Source organism: Nannospalax galili, unplaced genomic scaffold, assembly GCF_000622305.1.
Source record: "Nannospalax galili isolate Female #2095 unplaced genomic scaffold, S.galili_v1.0 scaffold426, whole genome shotgun sequence".
NCBI classification, from domain to species: Eukaryota; Metazoa; Chordata; class Mammalia; order Rodentia; family Spalacidae; genus Nannospalax; species Nannospalax galili.
In genome coordinates, this window is record NW_008354494.1 from 1,265,145 (window position 1) to 1,284,747 (window position 19,603).

The following is a 19,603-nucleotide window of genomic DNA, read 5'->3' on the forward strand; positions in this document are numbered from 1 at the left end:
GGCACCATGTCTTCACATAGACAGAGCTATAGAAGCCCGTCAAGAGTTGAACAGTTTCTGGGAGCTAGAGAGATGGCTCAGCAGTTAAGAGCACTGACTGCTCTTGCAGAGGACCCGGGTTCAATTCCCAGCACCACATGGCAGCTGCTAACTGTTCTTAACTCCAGTTCCAGAGGAATCCAAAGCCCTCTTCTGACCCCCATGGCAGCATTTCAGACACAGGTGCACTTACCTACATGCAGGCAATACACTCATACACATAAAATAAAAATAATAAGTAAAATTTTTTTTTAAAAAAAGAGTTGAGCAGTTTCTTTGTATGTCTATTTTTATTTATTTATTTTTAGATAAGGAAGGAGGTTCTTTCCCTGGACCCATGCAGCAGACTTCCCAGTGGCCCCAGTGGCCCCAGTGGCCGAGATCTGCTCACACATGTAGCTGTGTTTTTCCCCTTGGCAGTAAGTGGAATGAGAGATGGTCTCCAGGCCTGGAAGGGCCTATGTGGGGCTTTCTGTGCTGGGGTTTGTCTCAGGAGTCAGTGGGACAAAGAGCAAGAGAGTCTGTGTTTGAATTCTTGGCCTGTCCCGGGAAAGCTGGTTGTTAAGGTTTTGGTACAAGGAATCTCCTGGAGTCCAAGGGAAGCTGAGGCTGCATGCAGAGAGGCGTCTGTGAGGTGCTCCCATCCTGCAGAGCAACAGGAGTGTGACTTTCAGGAGATGGTCTGTGGTCTTTTAGCTTTGGTGGACAGTGTGAAGTTGGTGGGTCTGTACTCACACAGGATGCAACCAGGGCCCACTACAAAGCTGAGAATTGAGCCAAATTCCAGATGGGGACAGCCTTCTTCTTCTCTGTGTGCTATGATGAGGCACAGCTTAATGCCTTCAGGAGGATATGACTGTTTCAGGTCACAAGCTGAACCTCACTACATAGTCCTGAAGCCCAGAAAGGATTAATGTGTTCCTCAGAGACCTGACACGTACTATGAGCAAAAAGGACTTGGTGCCATTAGGACTACCCCAGGATTTATGGCTGTGTCTTGAGAGGGCTTTCATGTGGTCTGCAAGGGGCGTGTCTACCTTTTTATACCTGCTTGGTTGGCTGTGTAAAAGTTGGTTGATGTGGTCATCTTGGCTGGGTGTGGAACCTAATAAAGAGATTAGCCATCGAGATTCAAGCATTCAACTAGGGGAGCAGACCCAGGAGCTAAATTACACAGTATTTGTGCCCCAGAGCCAGCAGTCCCCAGATGAAGCAGTTGTGGGTTCTTCTCTAACATTGTGATAATACATTCCTCATCTGCCGGTAACCAGTGCGTTCTGCTGTTTCATACTTGGATATGAGTCAAGGAGATCCTTGGTGAAAGTTCAAGATGAAGTCAGAGAAGGGGCAGGCAAACCCAGGAATGCCAAAGCAAGGGCAAAGGCAGGCAGCACCAGGCTGCAGGATCAGGGACAGTGGTTGGCAGAGAAGCTACTGAGAAGCTGCCCTGTTTGGACCTGGAACACGTACCACAGGTTAGGGCACCCTGTGGGAGCCCAAGTTTTCCTTTCCTTTGCAATACTGCAGGTGTTCTGGTCAGTGTGTCTAGGCAGGTAAAAGCAGAGAAGAACCGAGGTGAAGGGGACAGAGCAGATAGGAAGAAGGCCAATGTTCTGTCCTCTTCGGTAAGGCTGAGAGTCAGTTTCACAATTGAGAATAACAGCTCAGTTTCATTATCTGTAAGATTTGGTCAAGCAGTTTTATTTTTTTGTTTTTTCCTGAGACAGGGTTTCATGTAGCCCAGGCTAGGTCTCCAACTCACTATGTAGCTGTGGATGACCTTAAACTTCTGATCCTCCTGCCTCCACCTCTTTAGTGCTGGGATTGTAGGCCTGTGCCACCATGCTCAGTTCATGTGGTGCTAGGGGTGCCAGGGTTTTTTGCATGCTAGGTAACTACTCTACCAACTGAACTGCATCCCCAGCCCCTGGCTAATAAGCATTTTTTCCACTGCTTTGTTCTGGGGCCTCTAGCAAAGGGACTTCTTTCAAAACACTGGCTTTGGCCTTCTGTAGTACAGATCTTTAGTTTCCAAAGTAGACACAGTCTAGGGAGCCTCCAGGTGCAGCTGCTCTTATGTCAGGGCTGAGGCCCACATCTCAAAGCAGTAGAGAGAGCCAGCTTGCATGGGCAGTCTCTACTGGGCACCCCCGGTTGGGAGGGCCCATTTAGGGTATGTGTTCACCTTCGACATTCTACCTTTTAATGCAGGCCACCTCACTTAGCTTTTGGACTAGTTTTTTTAGAGAAGGAATTGATGCGAGGCCTAGGAAGGGGCATGGCGACACCCTCATCTTCCAGCCACCTTGTCACATATGGTGGCTTCATCGGCTCCCAGCTCCTCACACAAAGCCCGGGCTTTCCTTCCTGCTAGATTCAGATTATACTTTTTCATTCTGACCAAAGAAACAAATCTGTTTACCATATTGAAAAGCCAAAAGAGTTGCAATAAAGGTGAGAGAGAAAAACCATTGTGTGGCATATACATTGTGAGCCTGAGTTTCTATGGCCACATGATTTATTTCTATATCACCGTTCTCCAGCAGGGCAGATAACAAAATACTGGTTTGGATATATTTGTGCTAAATATTTTAATTGTGAAAAGCTACAGGCAGGGGGTTTATAGGAAAAACGTTTCCTCTGGATTTTAAAAGCAGAGAAAATGGAGACACAGTTCTGTAGTGTACTGTAGGAGAGTCCATGTTTAAAATGCAAGGGGCCTTGGGTCCCTCCTCAACACCCCCCCCAACACACAGGGAGTGGGGAAGTGCTTATTTTTGCAGAACCAAAAAGGTAGAGCATAAATGAGCGAGTTTCCAGTGTGCTTCTTTCCTGCCTGTGTGACAGGTGTGTTGAGGAACAGAGTGAGCTCTGAGAAATAAGTTGGCCTTAGTACCACCCCCGCCCCCCCTTAGGTCCTGAGGGACTCCAATCCCCAGGTAAGGTGCAGTACTTCAGGAAGCCAGTAGATGGGAGTCAGGGACAAAGCTAGACTAAATCTTCCTAAGGGCTGGGAGCAAGGTTTTATATTGGGTTTTGTTTTCCCTTTTTCTGATGAGGCTGTGAACAGTGCACCCAGGGCAGCTGAAATGGAGTGCTCTTTCTCATTTCCCTTCGGAACCAGTGGACAAACAGCTGGCAAGGAAGCTCCACTGTGGGGCTGGAGAAGAAGGGACTGGAGAGCTGAGGGCCGGGCCCAGCACCATAGACTTGACCTTTCCCTTGTCAGAGGCAAGAAACCCTCTCCAGGCTCCTTGATCCCACTGCCTTTTTCCAGGGGTACTGGGAAGATGGCTGTCCACATTCCTGAGTCTTTCCTCAGGCCACGTGTCTGCTGACCCTGCTCTGGGGATGCTCCCTGTGCCTTGCGGAATTGTGAACAGTTTTCCTGGCACAGCACCCAACATTTGAGGACTCTCAGTTACTGCAGATTTAACAGTTTTACTCCCCAGTGTGGGTTTTTATCTCCCTCCCTCCTCACTAAGCAAGTAAATTCTAGCAATCTGGATCCTTTCAGACCTGACCAAAAGAGACTATTTCAGTTCCTAAGAACCAGTGTTTATAAATGGCCAAGAATGTGCAAACACTGGTAAAAGAGCAAACAAACCCCACTGAGTTTCCTGCTTCAAGCCTTGGGACGTGGTGAAGGATGTTGCCAGGTTAGCATGATTTGAGGTCTAAGCATGGAGATACCATTTACCCTTCGCCCGCAAAGAGGGCCGGGCAGATACACCCCCGACAGCCTTCTGCCCCCTCAGCACTGCTGTGGTTGGCAGGAAGGCCACAGGAATTCTCACTGTGGTACCCAGTGCTTTGAGGACCTTCTAAAAGTGGGTTCCTGCTCCTTACTCTAGGTGTGGTCGAGACCAGCATGTGAGCATCTCTGGGGAGCTTGTTGGTGATGTGCAATTAAATTCAGGCTCCATTCCTCCTCTGCATGTTCACTACAGTCCCTGCCAGCCCATAGGATTCCTTAGAACTGGAGTTATGGACAGTTTTAAGTTGCCATGTGGGTGCTGGGAATTGAACTCAGTCCTCTGCAAGAGCGGCCAGTGCTCTTACCTGCTGAGCCATCTCTCCAGCCCTGGTTTGCACATTTTAATAACTGAAAAAGAATCACCAGAACATTTTATGGTGTGGAAATGATATAAAAAATCAAATTTTAGTATCCATAAATAAAATTTTACTGAACTTGAGCCACACCCATTGGTTTAGGCTTTGACTGTGACCACTTTCATGCTACACATAGCAGAGTCTAGTATAACCCAGACAGCATGGCCCACCAGGCCTTAAATATGTGCCATCTGTCCCTTGTCCTAAACCATTGTGTCCCTTCTCCAAGCCTGTGAACTCTGGGGACATAGGTGGTGGTGGCTGTTCAAACTCATAGTCAGGATTTCCTCCCCTGAACCCTCCCTCTCCTTCCCCTCTTGTCACAGTATAGGGGCCCTGTTTGCTTGGGTGTTGCCTATGTCTGACCAATAGGGTAGGGGAGTATCCTGGCAGTTGTCACTAAGCCTTAGGGATGAGCCCAGACCAGGATGCAGTGGGTCATCGGAACAGTGCATGGCCTGTGAGTCTCTTCTCTGTTCAAAGTCTGCCCCATAAGGTGCTGTTGACTCCTGGTAGCTGGTAGGAGCGAGACCCCAAGACCATATTCATCTATCATCTGGCATGTGGGCCAGGTAGGTGACAATCCTAGGGTTCCCCTGAATGGGGGTGGCAGTGAGGCACATATTCTCCCCCATCCCAAGCCAACCCCTCTGGCCTAGTAGCTATGCTTTCCCCCAGCCCCCGTTCTCAGCCCCCAGCTGGCTGCCTGATGTTCCAGGAGTAAATGTTAGGTGTAGTCACAGATGAAGGAAATGCTTCTCAGAAAGCCCTGAGGACTATCAGGGTCAGTGTGGCGACCCCTATTTGTGTACCCTTTGTGGGCTCCTGGGACCCTCCACTCCAGGAGCAGTGTAATGGAAACAGGAAGTCCAACCCCCACCCCATCCCAATAACAAGAGCAGCCTGAGCCTTTCATCTCAGCCCAGATGAAACCCAGGTTTCAAACCTTAGGGCGGATCATGGGCCATTTTGGTAATCTGATGAAAATTAGCTTCCGAGACAGAGATTTGATCACACAAATAATACTTTGTGTACATCTTGTGAGTACATTTATGGGTTTATCTGATTCACTGAAGCCTGTCTGTGGGCCGTTGGCCAGCCTGGCTTTGGAGTGGGTGTGGTGCACCTGCCTATGTGATGAGGGAGCCCTTACTGAGCCCCGAGGTTCCTGAATGAGGAGGTGGCTGAAGCCCCTGCATTCGCCAAGCTCACTGATGTCCGCTCCTGTCCTCACTGCCAGCTTCCCATGCATGCCCTCCTCCAGATCCTTTGGAGTGCTAGTTTGTGGATTTGAGGGTTGAATTACAATAAGTAAAACGTACTTTGTTGGTTTTTTTTTTTTTGCATTTTTAAAAATTAATTAATTTTTTTTTACACCCACTTCCCAGATAACACCCTCCCATAGCCTCCGTCCCCCCACTAGAGCCCTTATACTTTGATATCCCTGCTACTGTCTGCTGTGTTGTTGGCACCCCCAGCCATTCCCCATCACTTGCCCTTCTGGTGAATCTAGATGAGGAACAGCTGACCCTCCTAAAACAAAGACCTCTAGATAGGCTGACTAGATTTACTTTGGTATTTTTAAGAAAACAAAGACTGAGGCTAGAACTCCTGCTTGAGGATGCGTAAAAATATATCATGAATTTAGCCTAGCCAGTCTGCTCTCCTCCCTCTCCTCTCCACCTCTGCCTGTAGGTCATCACACATGAGTTGAGTTATGGATGGTATTGGCCCTAGCTTTTCCTTTCTTAGGCAAACAGATTTTTAAATCCCTATTGTATCTAAGAATTTTAGTCTTACTTTGCTGGTGTCCACATTTGAGCTCTTCTTTTCACTCACGAGTGCTCGAGTCTCTCCGGTGTACCAGGGATTATACTAGGCATGGCAGTAAAAAGAATGAGTCTGAAATCAGATGCACTTCCCAGAGTCTGGTGCCATAGAGAGACTAGTCCACCATTAGGCATGATTTAGCTATGACCTGGGAATCACAGAGGCGAGGGGAGGAGAGCGCTAACCAGCTATGGAGGAGTTTGGGTGTTTCGGAAGGTGTTGGGAAGGAGCTGTCCTCTGGGAAGCCTTCTTCCTGCTGCACCTGCCCCACCTCTGGGTTCTGCTGAGAAGCCATGTGCCACCTCCTCCCCTGACTTTCTGCCTAGTAGAAGCTGAAGAAGGGCACCAAGCTCCATTATGGAAACCAAGGGTTTCCCTTATCCTCAGGAGTGGGGTTCTGCCATGTCACCTCCCCAGCCTCTCTCCACACACCTTTATTACATTCCATGTGGTAATTCTTTATTCCTGGATGAAAGTATGTTGCATTTGTCTTGGTGCTGTGCAGATGTTCGTTTACCTATTCCATTTCTTCATGTGACTTTCCCAGGCTCCTAGACAATAAATTTTTTGAAAAAGACCTCTCTACTCCCGCACTCTTAAAGACATTCTCATGAGTGCAACTTATTGAGGCCTGGGCAGGGAAACCAGCTATGGGTGGTGGTAGAGAGTCCTGGCCCATGCTCTGGAACTAGGCCAGTTTGAGGAAAGGGATCCAGAGTCGAGAGAGGGGCAGTGAGACGACTTTTCCTTCTGGCCTCTGGGTGTGTCTGTAGGAATTTGCTCCTCCCCTCATGCCAGCTGCTGGCCAGGGCCCTCCTCCCTCTGCCTCTACGATCTGTGACTGTGTTGCCAGGCCTTACTGGCTTTCAGGCCTTGCTTCTGGGCTTTTGTGAACATCAATGCCATGTTGATGGGGCTGTTGACACCCAGTGGAATCTTCTATTCACACTGGGATTTCCAGGAAAGACACAGGAAGGCCTCAACAGTCACGTGCTGTGTCTGCAACTCATTTACGGCAGTGGAGTGCAGAGCCCTTGCATGTAACCACCGTTCCCATTGCACCCACATCAAAGATCACTTTCATAATCAGTCATAGCCAAAGGCCACACATTAAGGGTTGGGCAAGGGAGGAAAGCTGTTTTGGGGGAAGCTCTCAAAGGAGATGTCAAAATATTAGGAGGAAGGGCTGATGGCATCTGGGGAGTATTAGTGGGGCACCCTGGAAAGCCAACATGTGACCCATCGATAGGAAATCACACAGTTCCCCTTCTCTTCCAACCTTTCTGGGGCTCCTTTGACCTGGAGCCACTCCCCGAGTCTCACGGAAACTCAGATGAAGTAGCGTCACCCTTCTCACCTCCCTGGTTTTGTTCAGGTCCTACAGAGGTAAGGATAGCAGGAAGGCAGTCCTGGGACAGAAGCAGTACCTCCCTGGTGTGGAATGTGGCTTCCAGAGAGCTTGGTGGTGGCTCACAGCCCGGAGCAGCTCTCCCCCGAAGGGAGCAAGTAGCAAAGGTCTTAAGACTGCAGCAGTTGGTCTCTGGTGAATTGTGCCAGCAGTGCCAAAGACAACAGACACCCTACCTGGGCCTGCCACACTGCAGGGCCCAGGACTGGGACCCGAGCTGGTGCTGAATCTCTTCATTTTTGGAAACCACAGGCTTTCCTCAGGGTGCAACCCGTGCTCCGTCTATGAGAGGGGTAGGCGTGGGCTTCAGGGCGGGGGTCAGGTTCTGTGTGGGAACAAGCAAGCTCCTCTGGGAGTAGTGCTTATTTTTAGTTGTCTCCCCAGTCCCAAATAAACTGAGAGCAGCTGGGAGCCTGTGGGTAAATGCAGAGTGAAGCAGAGACAGGAAATCAGGGGCTCTCGGGTAATGAGTTCCAGCCACTCCAGAAAGGGGAAGCCAGACGAGGAAGTTTCTTCAGGACTCTTTCCCTCTGGCAGGTTCTGGTATTATCAGTGAGAAGGTTCCCATGCCCGTGTGTGCGTGTATGTGTGCAAGTATACGTGTGTGTTTACAACTCCTGTCTAAGCCTCCTCCCTCAGTCTTTTGTGAGTTTTGATTGTTCTGAAGGGCTCTGAATCCCAGTGCTGGTGTGTGTGTGTGGTGTGTGTGTGTGTGTGTGTGTGTGTGTGTGTGTGCATGTGTGTGTATGTGTGCTTGCCTGCCTGCCTGCCTGCCTGTGGGGGCGGTGGGGGAGGACCCTGGAGCAGCACCGTCCGGTCTGAGTCTTGTGTATCTGAAACTGTTTAGGGAAGGGCCGCAGGACTCAGGCCAGGGAAGTGGAGAAATTGGAACACAGCTTGCTGTTCCTGTAGGGGGAGAGGGCAGAGGCAAGAATAAGGGGAGGGCTTGATCTCCAGACAGAAAAAGGGCATTTTTTCAACCAAGGACTCTAACTGCTGACATGGGTGCCCAGCATGGATGGGGACATTGATGTTTACAAGCATTTCTCGTGGCTGAAGAGGGTAAGTGACTGACTGTTTTGTCTGGGTCTCTGTGGAGATGAGTAAGGGGAGACCCTCTCTGTGTGTGTTTATGTGTGTGTGTGTGTGTGTATGTGTGTGTGTGTGTGTGTGTGTGTGTGTGTGTGTGTGTGTGTGTCAGTCGTAGGGGGAGGTATTTGTCCAGCAAAGCTCCATTGTGGCCAAGTTCTTCATGAGAATCTAATTATAGACACCAGGGGAGAAAACAGGCAGCTGTCTTTGTTTCTGCTCTGACAGCCTGGTGAATGAGCCTCTGTACCGAAAGGCGAGAAGGGAGCGAGGAAAGTTATTTTAACTTTGCCTCTTAAGCAGTCAGGATCTCCTCCGTGACCAGAAAATTATGTCCACTGCTTTTGGGTTTGAGGACACAGAGAAGAAGCTGCTCCTGCTTTAAATGCCTGGATTTGGAAGTTGTTTAACTCATTCCCAGATCTGATGTTATCCGGAGTGGAGGGTACAGCTGTTGCCAGCCCAGTGAGCTTCTGTGTTTCTGGAGAAAGGCTCTAGGGGAGTACTCTTTCCATTGCTCTGAAGTCCAGAGTTTTGGTTGCAAGTTGTTTATGTCCTTTCTCTAGGGTCTGGGCATTTATGTGGAGGGTAAGTGAGGATGAATGAACATTGGGGGCTGGATGGCATCATATGCAGAACTCAGATACGACTTTCATTTTTGCAAGATAGGGTCTCATTCATTTTCGTATTGAGTAATTTTAGGCTGAATATGTTTTAGAGGGAGGAAGGGCAAGAGCACCTGACAGATAAGGGATTTGACATTGTAACTGCAGAGAACCAGAAGGGCCAGGGAGCATCCTGCTTGGAAGGGACACAGCTCTTCACTGTCCAGCTCCTAGGCACTGGGCTGGTGTTTGGACATGCTCTCTGCAGCTGCAGTACCTCTTCCACATATACTGAGCTCCCAGTATTGGCTGTATGGCAGTGAGCAAAGTTGTACCAGTGGAGGTCCCACAGTCCCAGGAAATAAACTTGAGATCACAAACTTACATGCAGTAAGGAAGAGCAGCAGGAGGCTCAGCACAGCTATTGCCGATTGAGGAGGAGGGCCCGGAGCCCTTTGGGAGGAAATGGTGCTTCACTGAAACCTGCAAGAGCAGAAGAAACAAGGGAGGTGAAAAATAGGACGAGAAGCATCCGTAGGAAAAGCTAAAGTGATGGTACATGCACAGGTCCTAAGGCAGGAGGGAGCCTGCTAGGTTTCAAGATGGAAAGCCAGTGCAGCCGAGCTCAGTGGTGGGGAGAGGCAGGCAGATGCATGCATGGGACAATGAAGGACATGGTAAGGGTGCTGGGTGACCATGGTTTGAATGATGGGGGCTCTAATTTGCATTTTGAGAAAGCCGCTCTAGCTGTGATGTGGTACATGGTCAGGCTGTGTCAGGAAAGTGAGGCAGCTGAGACACAATTAGAGAGTTGGTGGCCTGTAGGGATCAGCTAGGGCCAACCCCTCATTAGCGAGAGAGGCCAAGAACCTTGTGATTCTCAGTATTTTTGCTCTTGGGAGGGAGGCCTGGTCTTAAACCATTTTCTCTGTCTCACATTCCAGCTCCTTATCTCTTCTGCCAAATATGTAGAAAATGATTGGTTTAAAATCCAGCAGAAATCATGATTTGTTTCACCTCTGCATAGAGGGAGGAGAGCACCCTAGCCACCAGTGAGCACGCTGAGAGAAGTAGAAGTTTTGACCAAGGTCTGTGTCCTAAGCTTTAAGAAAGCCTCACAGGGGAGGCAACTGGGTTGGAAGCACATTGTGGTTACCTAGCCTTTGTTTCCTCATCTCCAAGATGACACTTTTAACTGAAGGTCCTTCGAGTCCCCTAGCCTGGGATTGTGGGAACCCCATACCTACCCTGTACTATGACTATTTCTTGTGCAGAAGGTCTGTCTGTGGAGGAACCAGATCTGCTCTGTCTGAGACCCAGGATGTGAGCTCTGGTACCTGTGGACAGCTGAAGTTTGCTGAAGGAAGCTCCGAGCCAGGGGGTGACTTCAGAACCCCCACATGGCTCATAGCAAAACAGATACTTTTCTGTCATTAACAATAACACCAAAAACAAACAAACAAACAAACAAACAAAACCAGACACCAAGTATTGGACGTGTCATAGGCAAAATACACTGTGGTCAGCATAGGTTCCCTTTCTTTACCCTAAACACTTCTGCCAGATTTTTACTCTTCCCAAACCATATGTTCCTTTCATCCGTGACCTTGATCATGAGCCTTAAGATTCACCTTACAGCTCTGTTAGCCTTTGAGAGCTTTTCCAACCCAGCCTCTACTTAACGTTTTTGTTTCATGCTTTAGTATCCTCCAAGTATGCACTTCCTGATTTTTTTAAAGTTTTATTGTGGAAATCCATATCTGACTCCATTAGGCCCTGCCTTTGCTACCATTCCTTTACCAACCCCATCCTTCTAGGGGACTCCCTCCAGTCCAAGTCCGGCACACCCCATCCACCTTCTCAGGTGTTTGTATGGGAACAGCTTTCTCTGAGCCCATGTTTTTTGAAGGTGGCAACACTGTCTCTTTCATTCTCCCACATAAAAAGATAGATTCTAGAAGAGATGCCTGTGTAAAGTGTGAGCTGATGCACATGGTGGAAGCCCTTGCCCTTTAACCCAGGACAAGGATAATGTCTTATAGGGGTCAACTAGCACCAACCTCTCATTCCCCGAGGCCCAAGAGAAGCCAAGCCAGGACACTGGTACGTCAGACAAAGGGGAGACACTGTTGAAGGAGGAACAGAGCTGGAAGAGAAATATTTGTTCAGAAAATAAGCACTGCTTTGGGACCTCTGAGGGAAAGCATGCTGTGGACTGTTGGAGATATGTACATGAAGTTTGGAGGGAGGCTTGGATTAGAATCCTGACTTTGCCACATTTACCAGGCATGTGATCTTAGATTTCCTCAAAAGCCTGTAGTTCTTTGTCTTTAAGATAAGGAAGCTTATAATAGTGTTTTTCACCTGTAGGTCTTTTTGAGGCTCAAATAAGGTTAATGTCTATAGAATGTTTAGACTACTGTTGTATATGTGTAGGAAACATTCAATAGTATGTTACTATTCACTGCTAATGGCTGTTACCAGAAGAAGCAGTTGAAAGAGGTGCAGGTGAGAATGGACTGGTTTTCTTGTGCAATATTCCTAGGCCATTTATTTATACCTTCAGCTCTAGGCTCCCTGTGTTCCAGATTGGGGTTTCAAACCAAACAAACTGAGGACTTAAAAGGGGCAGCTGCAACCTGGTCCAGCGTAGGTAACCAGAGGCTCATTGACTGCTGGTTCTGGCTAGCTTGTTTCTGGTTAAGTAGAAGCTATGTGTGTAAGAGGGGGGCAGTAGGCACCAAACCTCTAGCTTATTCTCTTAACAGACAAAGCCCAAGCACTGCATTCCTGCTTCAAGGACCCACAGGCGCTCAGCCCCCTCAGCTGTCTGGTTTCTGACTCACTGACAGCTCCCACCTGTCCTGCACAGTAGATCCAACCCACAGAACCATAAAAAGGTCACTGAAGATTACAGGGTCTGTGAACTACTCTGCTGCCCCCGAGCAGGAGTTCATTTTCCCACTGTGTGAAAACATTTCTACCCTAAAGTTGAAAAGAGAATGGAACCACCATGAGTGTGCCATGCATTTGGCTTTAGCTCTGTAGTGAAATGCGGGATGGATTTGAGTTGCTAGTATGAGATGTATTAAGTAGCCAGTGGCTTCTGTGATAAGGCACTCCTACTGGTTTGGAGTCTTGACCCTGGATCTAGACTCCTTAGATTCATATCTCACCTTTCTGTGACATTGGATAGTTTACATATCCATTTTAGAATTCAATTTCCTTGACTGTAAAATACAGATAAATAAGTCACTGCCTATAATGTGCTGAAAGCACGTCCCAAGTGCTAGTTGTGGAGATGATGACACTGATCACCATCGACACCTCTGGTTGTTCCACAGTTATGTGCCCGACTGTCATTCTGATTAGGAGGTTTTCCAAGCCCATGCAGTGGACAGGAGAGTGTGTAGTTTCTCGAGGGTTCCTGCTGTTTACAATTTCCTATAGGTACCTCTAATTTCTAGCCAACACACACCCAAAGATGCCTGCCATCAGGTTCCCTAATGTAATTTAGAATCTAGTGTAATCTAGAATCTGACCCCTTATACCTATGACTTCTGTCTGCTGGCTCCTTGTAGAGATATAACTGGGTCCTTTTACCCAGTGGAATTTCATGAAGTGGCATGATGCCAGGGTCACTTGTTTAATAGCTTGTGGGTACTTGGTAGCACCATGGACATCGATAGTTTGATGATCTGACAACAATCCTTAGGGAAACCGTGACTTACCCCTGCACTCCTCTCTCCCACCCTCTGTAGCGACTCCTTCTTGTTCTTCGTTTGTGTCTAACTTTGAACTGTATTCTCTTGATGTCATTACTGGCATCACAGGGGAGGCACAGATTTAGATGTAGCTTCCTTTATCACTCCCCTTCATCACAAATGTAACCATGTTCACATCTGTCATTTTTGAGCTTCTTTTTACTGAGCTAGAGTCCTGTCTGTTAGCCAAGGCTGTCCCAGTTCCTATAGTCTTCTTGACCTAATCCTGCCCGACTCTCTGTATTGCTTTATTTCGTCTTTGGTCCTGTACTCCTCTCTATACTGCCTTGAATACAACTCACTTTCCTCTTATTATTAGGATTCTTGAAAGAGCAAGTAAAAAACTTACCATCTCTACTCCTTCCCTGCCGTTCCCAAGCACACTGCATACATACTGGCTTCGTCCCTGTGGTCGTCTTTAAAATTACCTCCATGGCTAGGCCTGGGGGTGCGTGCCTAGATCTTTATGAAATGGAGGCCAGCCTGGTCTACATAGTGAGTTCTAGGCCAGCTAGGGCTGCAGGGAGATTCTGTCTCAAAAAGACAAATAATAAATAAATATAAATTAATTAATTAATTAATTAATTAATTAAATAAATTCCCATAATGTTCTTGCTATATGTAGTTCCTAAGCAACTTTTCCTGTCCATTTCCTCCTGAATTTATTCACAGTAAGTTTTATGTAGCCAAATTTGGTTCCAAACTCACTACGTAGCTAAGGACGACCTTGAACTCCTAGTCTTCCTGCTTCTATTTGCCAAGTGCGGAGTTTACAGGTTTGTGCCACCACTTCCCATTTATTCAGTGCTGGGATTCAAAACCAGGGCCTCTTGCACGAAAGGCAAGCACGCTACTCACTGAGCTACGGCTGCAGCTGCTGCCCTGACTCCAGTTGGGAATCTTGTAAGGTTGCTGGCCTTGTGACCAAAGGAACAAGTTCTCACTTTTCTTTTCCTAATTCCATTTTCTCCAGCTATGGATCTTTCTGCCTGGTTGCTTCTTGGCTTCTCGCTGGAATGCTGAGCAGTCTATGAGGCACTGGGCAATTTACTTTAGTACCTTCAGGGGAGCTAAAGTAGTTACAGAGCCCACTCCACCCCCAACTCCAACACCCAGTGATACCGCTCTGTCTGGAGGCATTTTAAATAATGAGTCACTGAGTCTTTTGGAACTGGCAAGGTGAGGAAATTCTTCAAAGAGTCTCCTCTTCCTATTCTGGTTTTGATATTACCTTTCACAGGGGGTTGGCACACATGTATAAATATCTCTTCTACAATCCAGTGCTTTAAGCTCCTTATGTATTCAGCCACCTGTGTAGAAAATTTAGCAGTGACCAAGCTAAACCAAGCTTATAACTTTGGGAAAATTTTGGTAAATCACATGTGCCTCTCTCTCATTCCAAATCCTTGTCCCAGAAAGGTCAGCTGGGAGCCTTGCTCCACCTTTGCTTGGAAAACTTGTAGACAGTCTCTACTCAAGGTATCTGTTTGCCCTGTCCTTCTGGAATCCAGAATGTCTGAAGGATGGTGATGATCAAGGCCTGTATGTCTTGAGAAGGTTATTTCCAAGGGTGCTGTTCTCTCAGGAGTAGTCTTTTATAGTCAGCCAGTGAATTTCAGACTTAATCACTTAAGTGGGGCCTTCTCTATGAAGCCTCTTCTGCTTTTTGAAGGTAAAAGAAGGTAAAATCTATTCATCTCTTCCCTATGGCCTTGAAGGTAAAATCTGTTCATCTCTTCTCTATAGCCTTGCTGTTGGTGTGCACACAGCTTGCTCTGCTAATATTTATCAACACCTGATTGATGCTCAGGCTCATTCAAGTCATTGGATAAATAAATGCACGAGTGAAGGGTGATGGAATGAGTGTTGGTTGACCTAGACGAGATGTTAATTCATTGCTTGTGAACTCTGTACTGTTACTCCCTAAAGGTAGGCATTTAGGTCACTGGGCACTGATAACCCCACCAGTGACACTTAACCTCCCAGAATATACACCTGAAACCAAATGGAGGAAGCTAGAGGGTCAAGGTCAGGATAGGGGATCTCTTTTGCTGGACTCATGGTAGTTAAGATCTACTTTCACTCTGTTTTCACACTGCATTTGGAACAAACTTCTTTAACTCTGTGACAAAGGCTGTAGATTTGTGTCAACTGTTCTTTACTTAAAGAAAGAACTTGTCTTGGGAGTAGTTCAGTTTGTAATTACCAAAGCTAAGGAATGAGGGGGAAGTTTTCCAATATACAGGCACTGCATATATTCATACTGTTTGGTTCCCTTGGTGAAGGGGCAACCAGAGCCATGTTACAAGAATTGACTGTAGGCTGCGATTTATTTGCTTTCATTTATTTACTTGGGTTTCCTTATTTTTAAGATTTGGCCAGGCTTGGTGGCACACGCCTTTAAATATCCCCCACTCTCACCCCCCACACTCCAGAAGCAGGTGGATTTCTGTGAGTTCAAGGCCAGCCTGGTCTGTATAGTGAGTTCCAGGCCAGTTGGGGCTATAGGGAGACTCTGTCTCCAAAAGAACTCCCCCTGCCAAAAAAATTGTATTTTCCAAGTTTCTAAAAGGCTTGCATGTGAGTAGCTGTATTAGTTACTTTTCTAATTGCTGGGACAAAGTATCTGACAAAGGAGCTTATTGAAAATGGAAGGAAGGAGGAAGGGAGGAAGGAGGGAGGAAGGAAAGAAGGAGGAAGGGGGGAGGAAGGAAGGAGGCAGGAAGGAGGGAGGAAGGGAGAAGGGAGGAAGGAAGGAGGGAGGAGGGAGGGAGGAAGGAAGGAAGGAGGAGGGAGGAAAGAGGGAGGAGGGAGGGAGGAGGGACGAAGGAAGGAGGAAAGGGAGGAGGGAGGAAGGAAGGAGGAGGGAAGGAGGGAGGGAGGGAGGAAGGAGGAGAAGGAGGGAGGAAAGAGGGCTTATTTGGGCTCATGGTTGAGGGTCCAGTTCACTATGGCAGGGAGGGTGTGATGACAGGAGCTTGAGGAGGCTTCTCATATTGTAGCCACAGTCAGGAAGCAGAGAGAGAGAGATGATTGCTGGTACCCAGCTCACTTTCTGCTTTATATTTAGCCTGGGACCCAGACCACGGAAAGCACTGCCCATATTTAGTCTTGAATCTAAAGCACTGCCCATATTTAGTATTTAGTCTATTGAGTCTTCCCTCCTCAGTTAACCCAACTTAGAAATTCCTTCATAGACATACCTAGGAGTTTGTCTCCTAGGTTATTCTAGATCCTCAAGGTAACAGTATTAACCATTACAGTGGTGCTTCGGAGCTTCGGATAGAGACTTAGTGGCTTTGACATCTCTCTTGCAGCCCTATGCCTAGCAGGCTTGGCTCACTTGTGACTGGCCTTCAGCATTTGATAAGATCCATTGCCTAGGCAACCTGGAAATACTACACATTTTCTGTTGTTTTCATATCCATCTAAAAACACATGTTATCTAAGTGGCCAAGGAAGGAAGAATCAAGCCAAGCATGATGGTACATGCCTGTAATCCCAGCACTCAGGAGGCCGATGCAGGAGAACCACATATTCAAGAACAGCTATTATAGCAATACTTTGCCTGATAAAAAGGAAAAAAAAAAAGAAAGAGCCATTCCAAGAAATTGCCCAGAGTGGTATTCTCAAAATCTCAGTATATGTGTAGGCAAAGAGATTTGATTAAATTAAACATAACCTGACCAGCTGAAATAGTATGTACTCTATAACAAGGATACTGAAGGAACTAGACTCCATAGCTTACAGGAAATGCCAAAGGAAATGGGGACTCTCAGCCTGCTGTGCCTAAAGACCTTGATATTAAAATAGGAGGACAAATGCATTTTAAGGATCCCAAAGCAGAAGCTTTGAAAAGCAACTGTTCGTTCTGAAAGGCAACATTATGGCCAGACCTGTTATTGGTGAGGGGGTATCTATCTGAGGGTTTTCCCACACTCCTTACTTGAATACTGATGACATCCCACTATGACATCTCCCTCGTTCCATTCCACCACTCTAGAACCCACACTGTCACCAAGTTCAGTAAAGTACGGTACTGGCTGAAGGTCTCCTGAATGTGTCAAAGCATGATGCAGAATTTTCCCTTACCCAGCATCCCTAATGTAATATTAAAGTTATGTGTGAAGACTGTACTCTCCCAGGAGACACTAGACAGGCTGTAACAGAGTCATGCTCCTGGGATTCTGCGAGGCCCTAGCCATGATATCAAGCACTCACACACCATCTGGAACTCCATGGAGATTTTTGCATGACTATCCCTTGGCCAGGCTCCTGTGTGGGATGTTAGGAGCAACTAAGCATCATGGAACTGGAAGAGCCACTATAGTTAGAGTGATGGCTTTGAGGATGCTGCTGGGAGTTGATTTAGCTGAAAGTTCATGTCTAATCTAGATTTGACCTAATTTCTAGACTGTAACTGAAGTAAAACTCAGATTATTTGTTTGTCTACTTATTGTGTGTGTGTGTGTGTGTGTGTGTGTGTGTGTGTGTCCATGTGTATGTCCGTGTGTACCCAGAAGCTAAAAGAAGACATTGTGTTAGGTGTCTTGCTCAGTCATCGCTCTATCAGTTCTCCAACTTATTTGTTTGAAGCAGGGTCTCTCATTGAAGCTGGAGTTCACGCTTTTTTGGCTGACAGCTAGCAAACCCCAGAAATCTTCCTGTCTCTCCGTCCATCCCCATCTTCCAGTGCTGGGGTTACAGGCATAGATACGGTCATGCTCTGCTTCTTATGGGTTCTGGAGATTTGAACTCAGGTCTTCATGCTTGTGCAGCAAGCTCTCTTACCCGCTGAGCCCTCTCCACAACTCTTAAAAGTCAGGTTTTTATGATTGGTCATTGTTAGCTATTCAAATTATTAACGTGCTCATTGTAAACATACATGAAGCACATAGTATTTACAGGGCACAATAAAATGCTCATAAGGAGGGAAAAATTGTGACTCAAACAATAGACACCTTTATGGGGACAATGGACAGTGAACACATCTTCAGCTGTGTGTGCCAAGGGCATGATTGCAGTGCTATTGGCTAACAGTGGGCTCTGTGTTGTCACTCAGGCTTTTCTTAGTTTCCTTTCCGGCCTGAAAGAATTTTGATTATTGTTCCCGTGCGTTTTTGTACAGATCTTTATAGATGTTTCTTAGATGCCCTGATCAGAAATGCTGTCTTTCTTGTTCTCTTGCACAAAAGGAGGGAGTTAATGAAAATTCTCAGGAGTGGGAATTAACTGCTTCTAACTGAACCTTGGTCTGTGAGCTTAGACAAAGCCATTTAAATGATTTCCATATTCTTAGGAACATTCAGAAACTGTTTATAACACTGAGGGAATTATGAAAGCATCCTGCTCTGAAAAGCATTATGTGCTTTTTTTTCTTGATAGGATCTCCCTGTAGCCCCAGCCCTTCTGGAACTCAGTATGTAGATCAGGCTGGCCTCAATCTCACAGACATCCACTGCCTCTGTGGTGCAGGGATGAAAGGTGTGTGCCACTATGCCTGGCATGCATTATGTACTTTTATTCCCACGTATTTTTAGATATGTAGACCCAGCTAGCTCTCTGTGTTGCTCTGTGGACTGTCATTTTCTGGACAGAAACGGACGCCTGACATGAGGTGACCTGCTTGGGGTGGCAGCCCTGGCTCCTAGGGGTCCTTGGTTTGTCCTCTGACAGCTGAGAAGACTCAGCCAAGAGGATGCTGTAGAGAGTCTGTGAATGAATGTAGACGGTCCCCAGCAGTGTCTGTAGTGTTCCCTGCCTTGAAATCCATGGGCAATGGGTGGGAAATAGGACCTGAAGCTTTGAGCCTCCCAGTTCCTTGACCTACACATTTGTATAACCACCTCTGACATGAAATTCTTTCAGTATAACCACTTAAGAAGATAAGCTTATCTTCTTACTTACCCACCACTGATCATATCCCCATTCACCTTTACCTTTTGGACTCAGTTTCTGTTTATTTCTTGTTTTCTTTTACCTTCTTTGTCTTTATCCCACCCCACCCTAGCTGGTGCCCATAGGTAAGTTCATTTTTCTATTCATTCCCTGTTTTCACCTTCCTGTTCTCCCTGGGAATAAGAATGGAGTCAAACAGGTGGTGAATACAGAGCCGTCCATTCCACACACAAAGGAGATTTGTGCTCTTTTTATTCCTGTACATCCCACACAGACACACCCTGAGCCTTGCAAGGTCAGTTCCTATGAGCCCTTGATGATAATCCTGGCTTTAACTAAAGTTGACTTGGAACTGCTGGCCCAGGGTATAAAAATTGCCAGCTTAAGCAATCAAGAAAAGGAAGGCAGAATTCCTTTGTAATTCAGTACTCGATGCAAATTGTAGGAATTCTTTCCTGTAAGTCTGTTTCCAGAGGAGTAAATTACAGTCAAGTGATCACCCTGAGACAGATACATTAGCCAGGACTTTTTGGTTAGAAATAACAGAAACTTGAGCTGGAGAGATGGCTCAGTGTTTGAGAGCATTGACTGTTCTTGCAGAGGACCTGGGTTTGATTCCCAACACCCATATGGTGGCTGACAAATTTCTATAAGTCCAGTTCCAAGGGACCTGATGCCCCTTTCTGACCTCTGCAGGTACAGAATCTCAATTTGAACTAGTCTAAGCCCAGAGGGTACTAACAAGAAGGCTCAGGGTGTATCTCTGCTTTTAGACAGCATAAACCATGGAGAAAGCCACCTTTGTTTATAGGTAAGGTAGATCAGCTGCCCCCCTCATCCTCCTTCCTGTCCTCCCT

General features: G+C 46.9%; 1 protein-coding gene across 13 annotated transcripts in view; it reads left to right on the forward strand.

Moving 5' to 3' along the window:
• The window catches only part of Ppfibp2 (PPFIA binding protein 2), a 180,353-nt gene that overhangs the window by 70,709 nt on the left and 90,041 nt on the right, over nucleotides 1-19,603 (forward strand). Inside the window, exon 1 of one of the 13 annotated variants that reach the window (XM_029555286.1) lies at nucleotides 7,636-7,683. The exons of 11 other annotated variants lie outside the window; for them this stretch is intronic. In XM_029555286.1, the coding sequence (XP_029411146.1) occupies nucleotides 7,675-7,683 (9 nt within the window). In that variant the 5' untranslated portion in view covers nucleotides 7,636-7,674. Of the gene's footprint in view, nucleotides 1-7,635; nucleotides 7,684-8,110; nucleotides 8,453-19,603 lie in introns of those variants that run through there. One more of the 13 variants, XM_029555285.1, reaches the window with a different exon arrangement.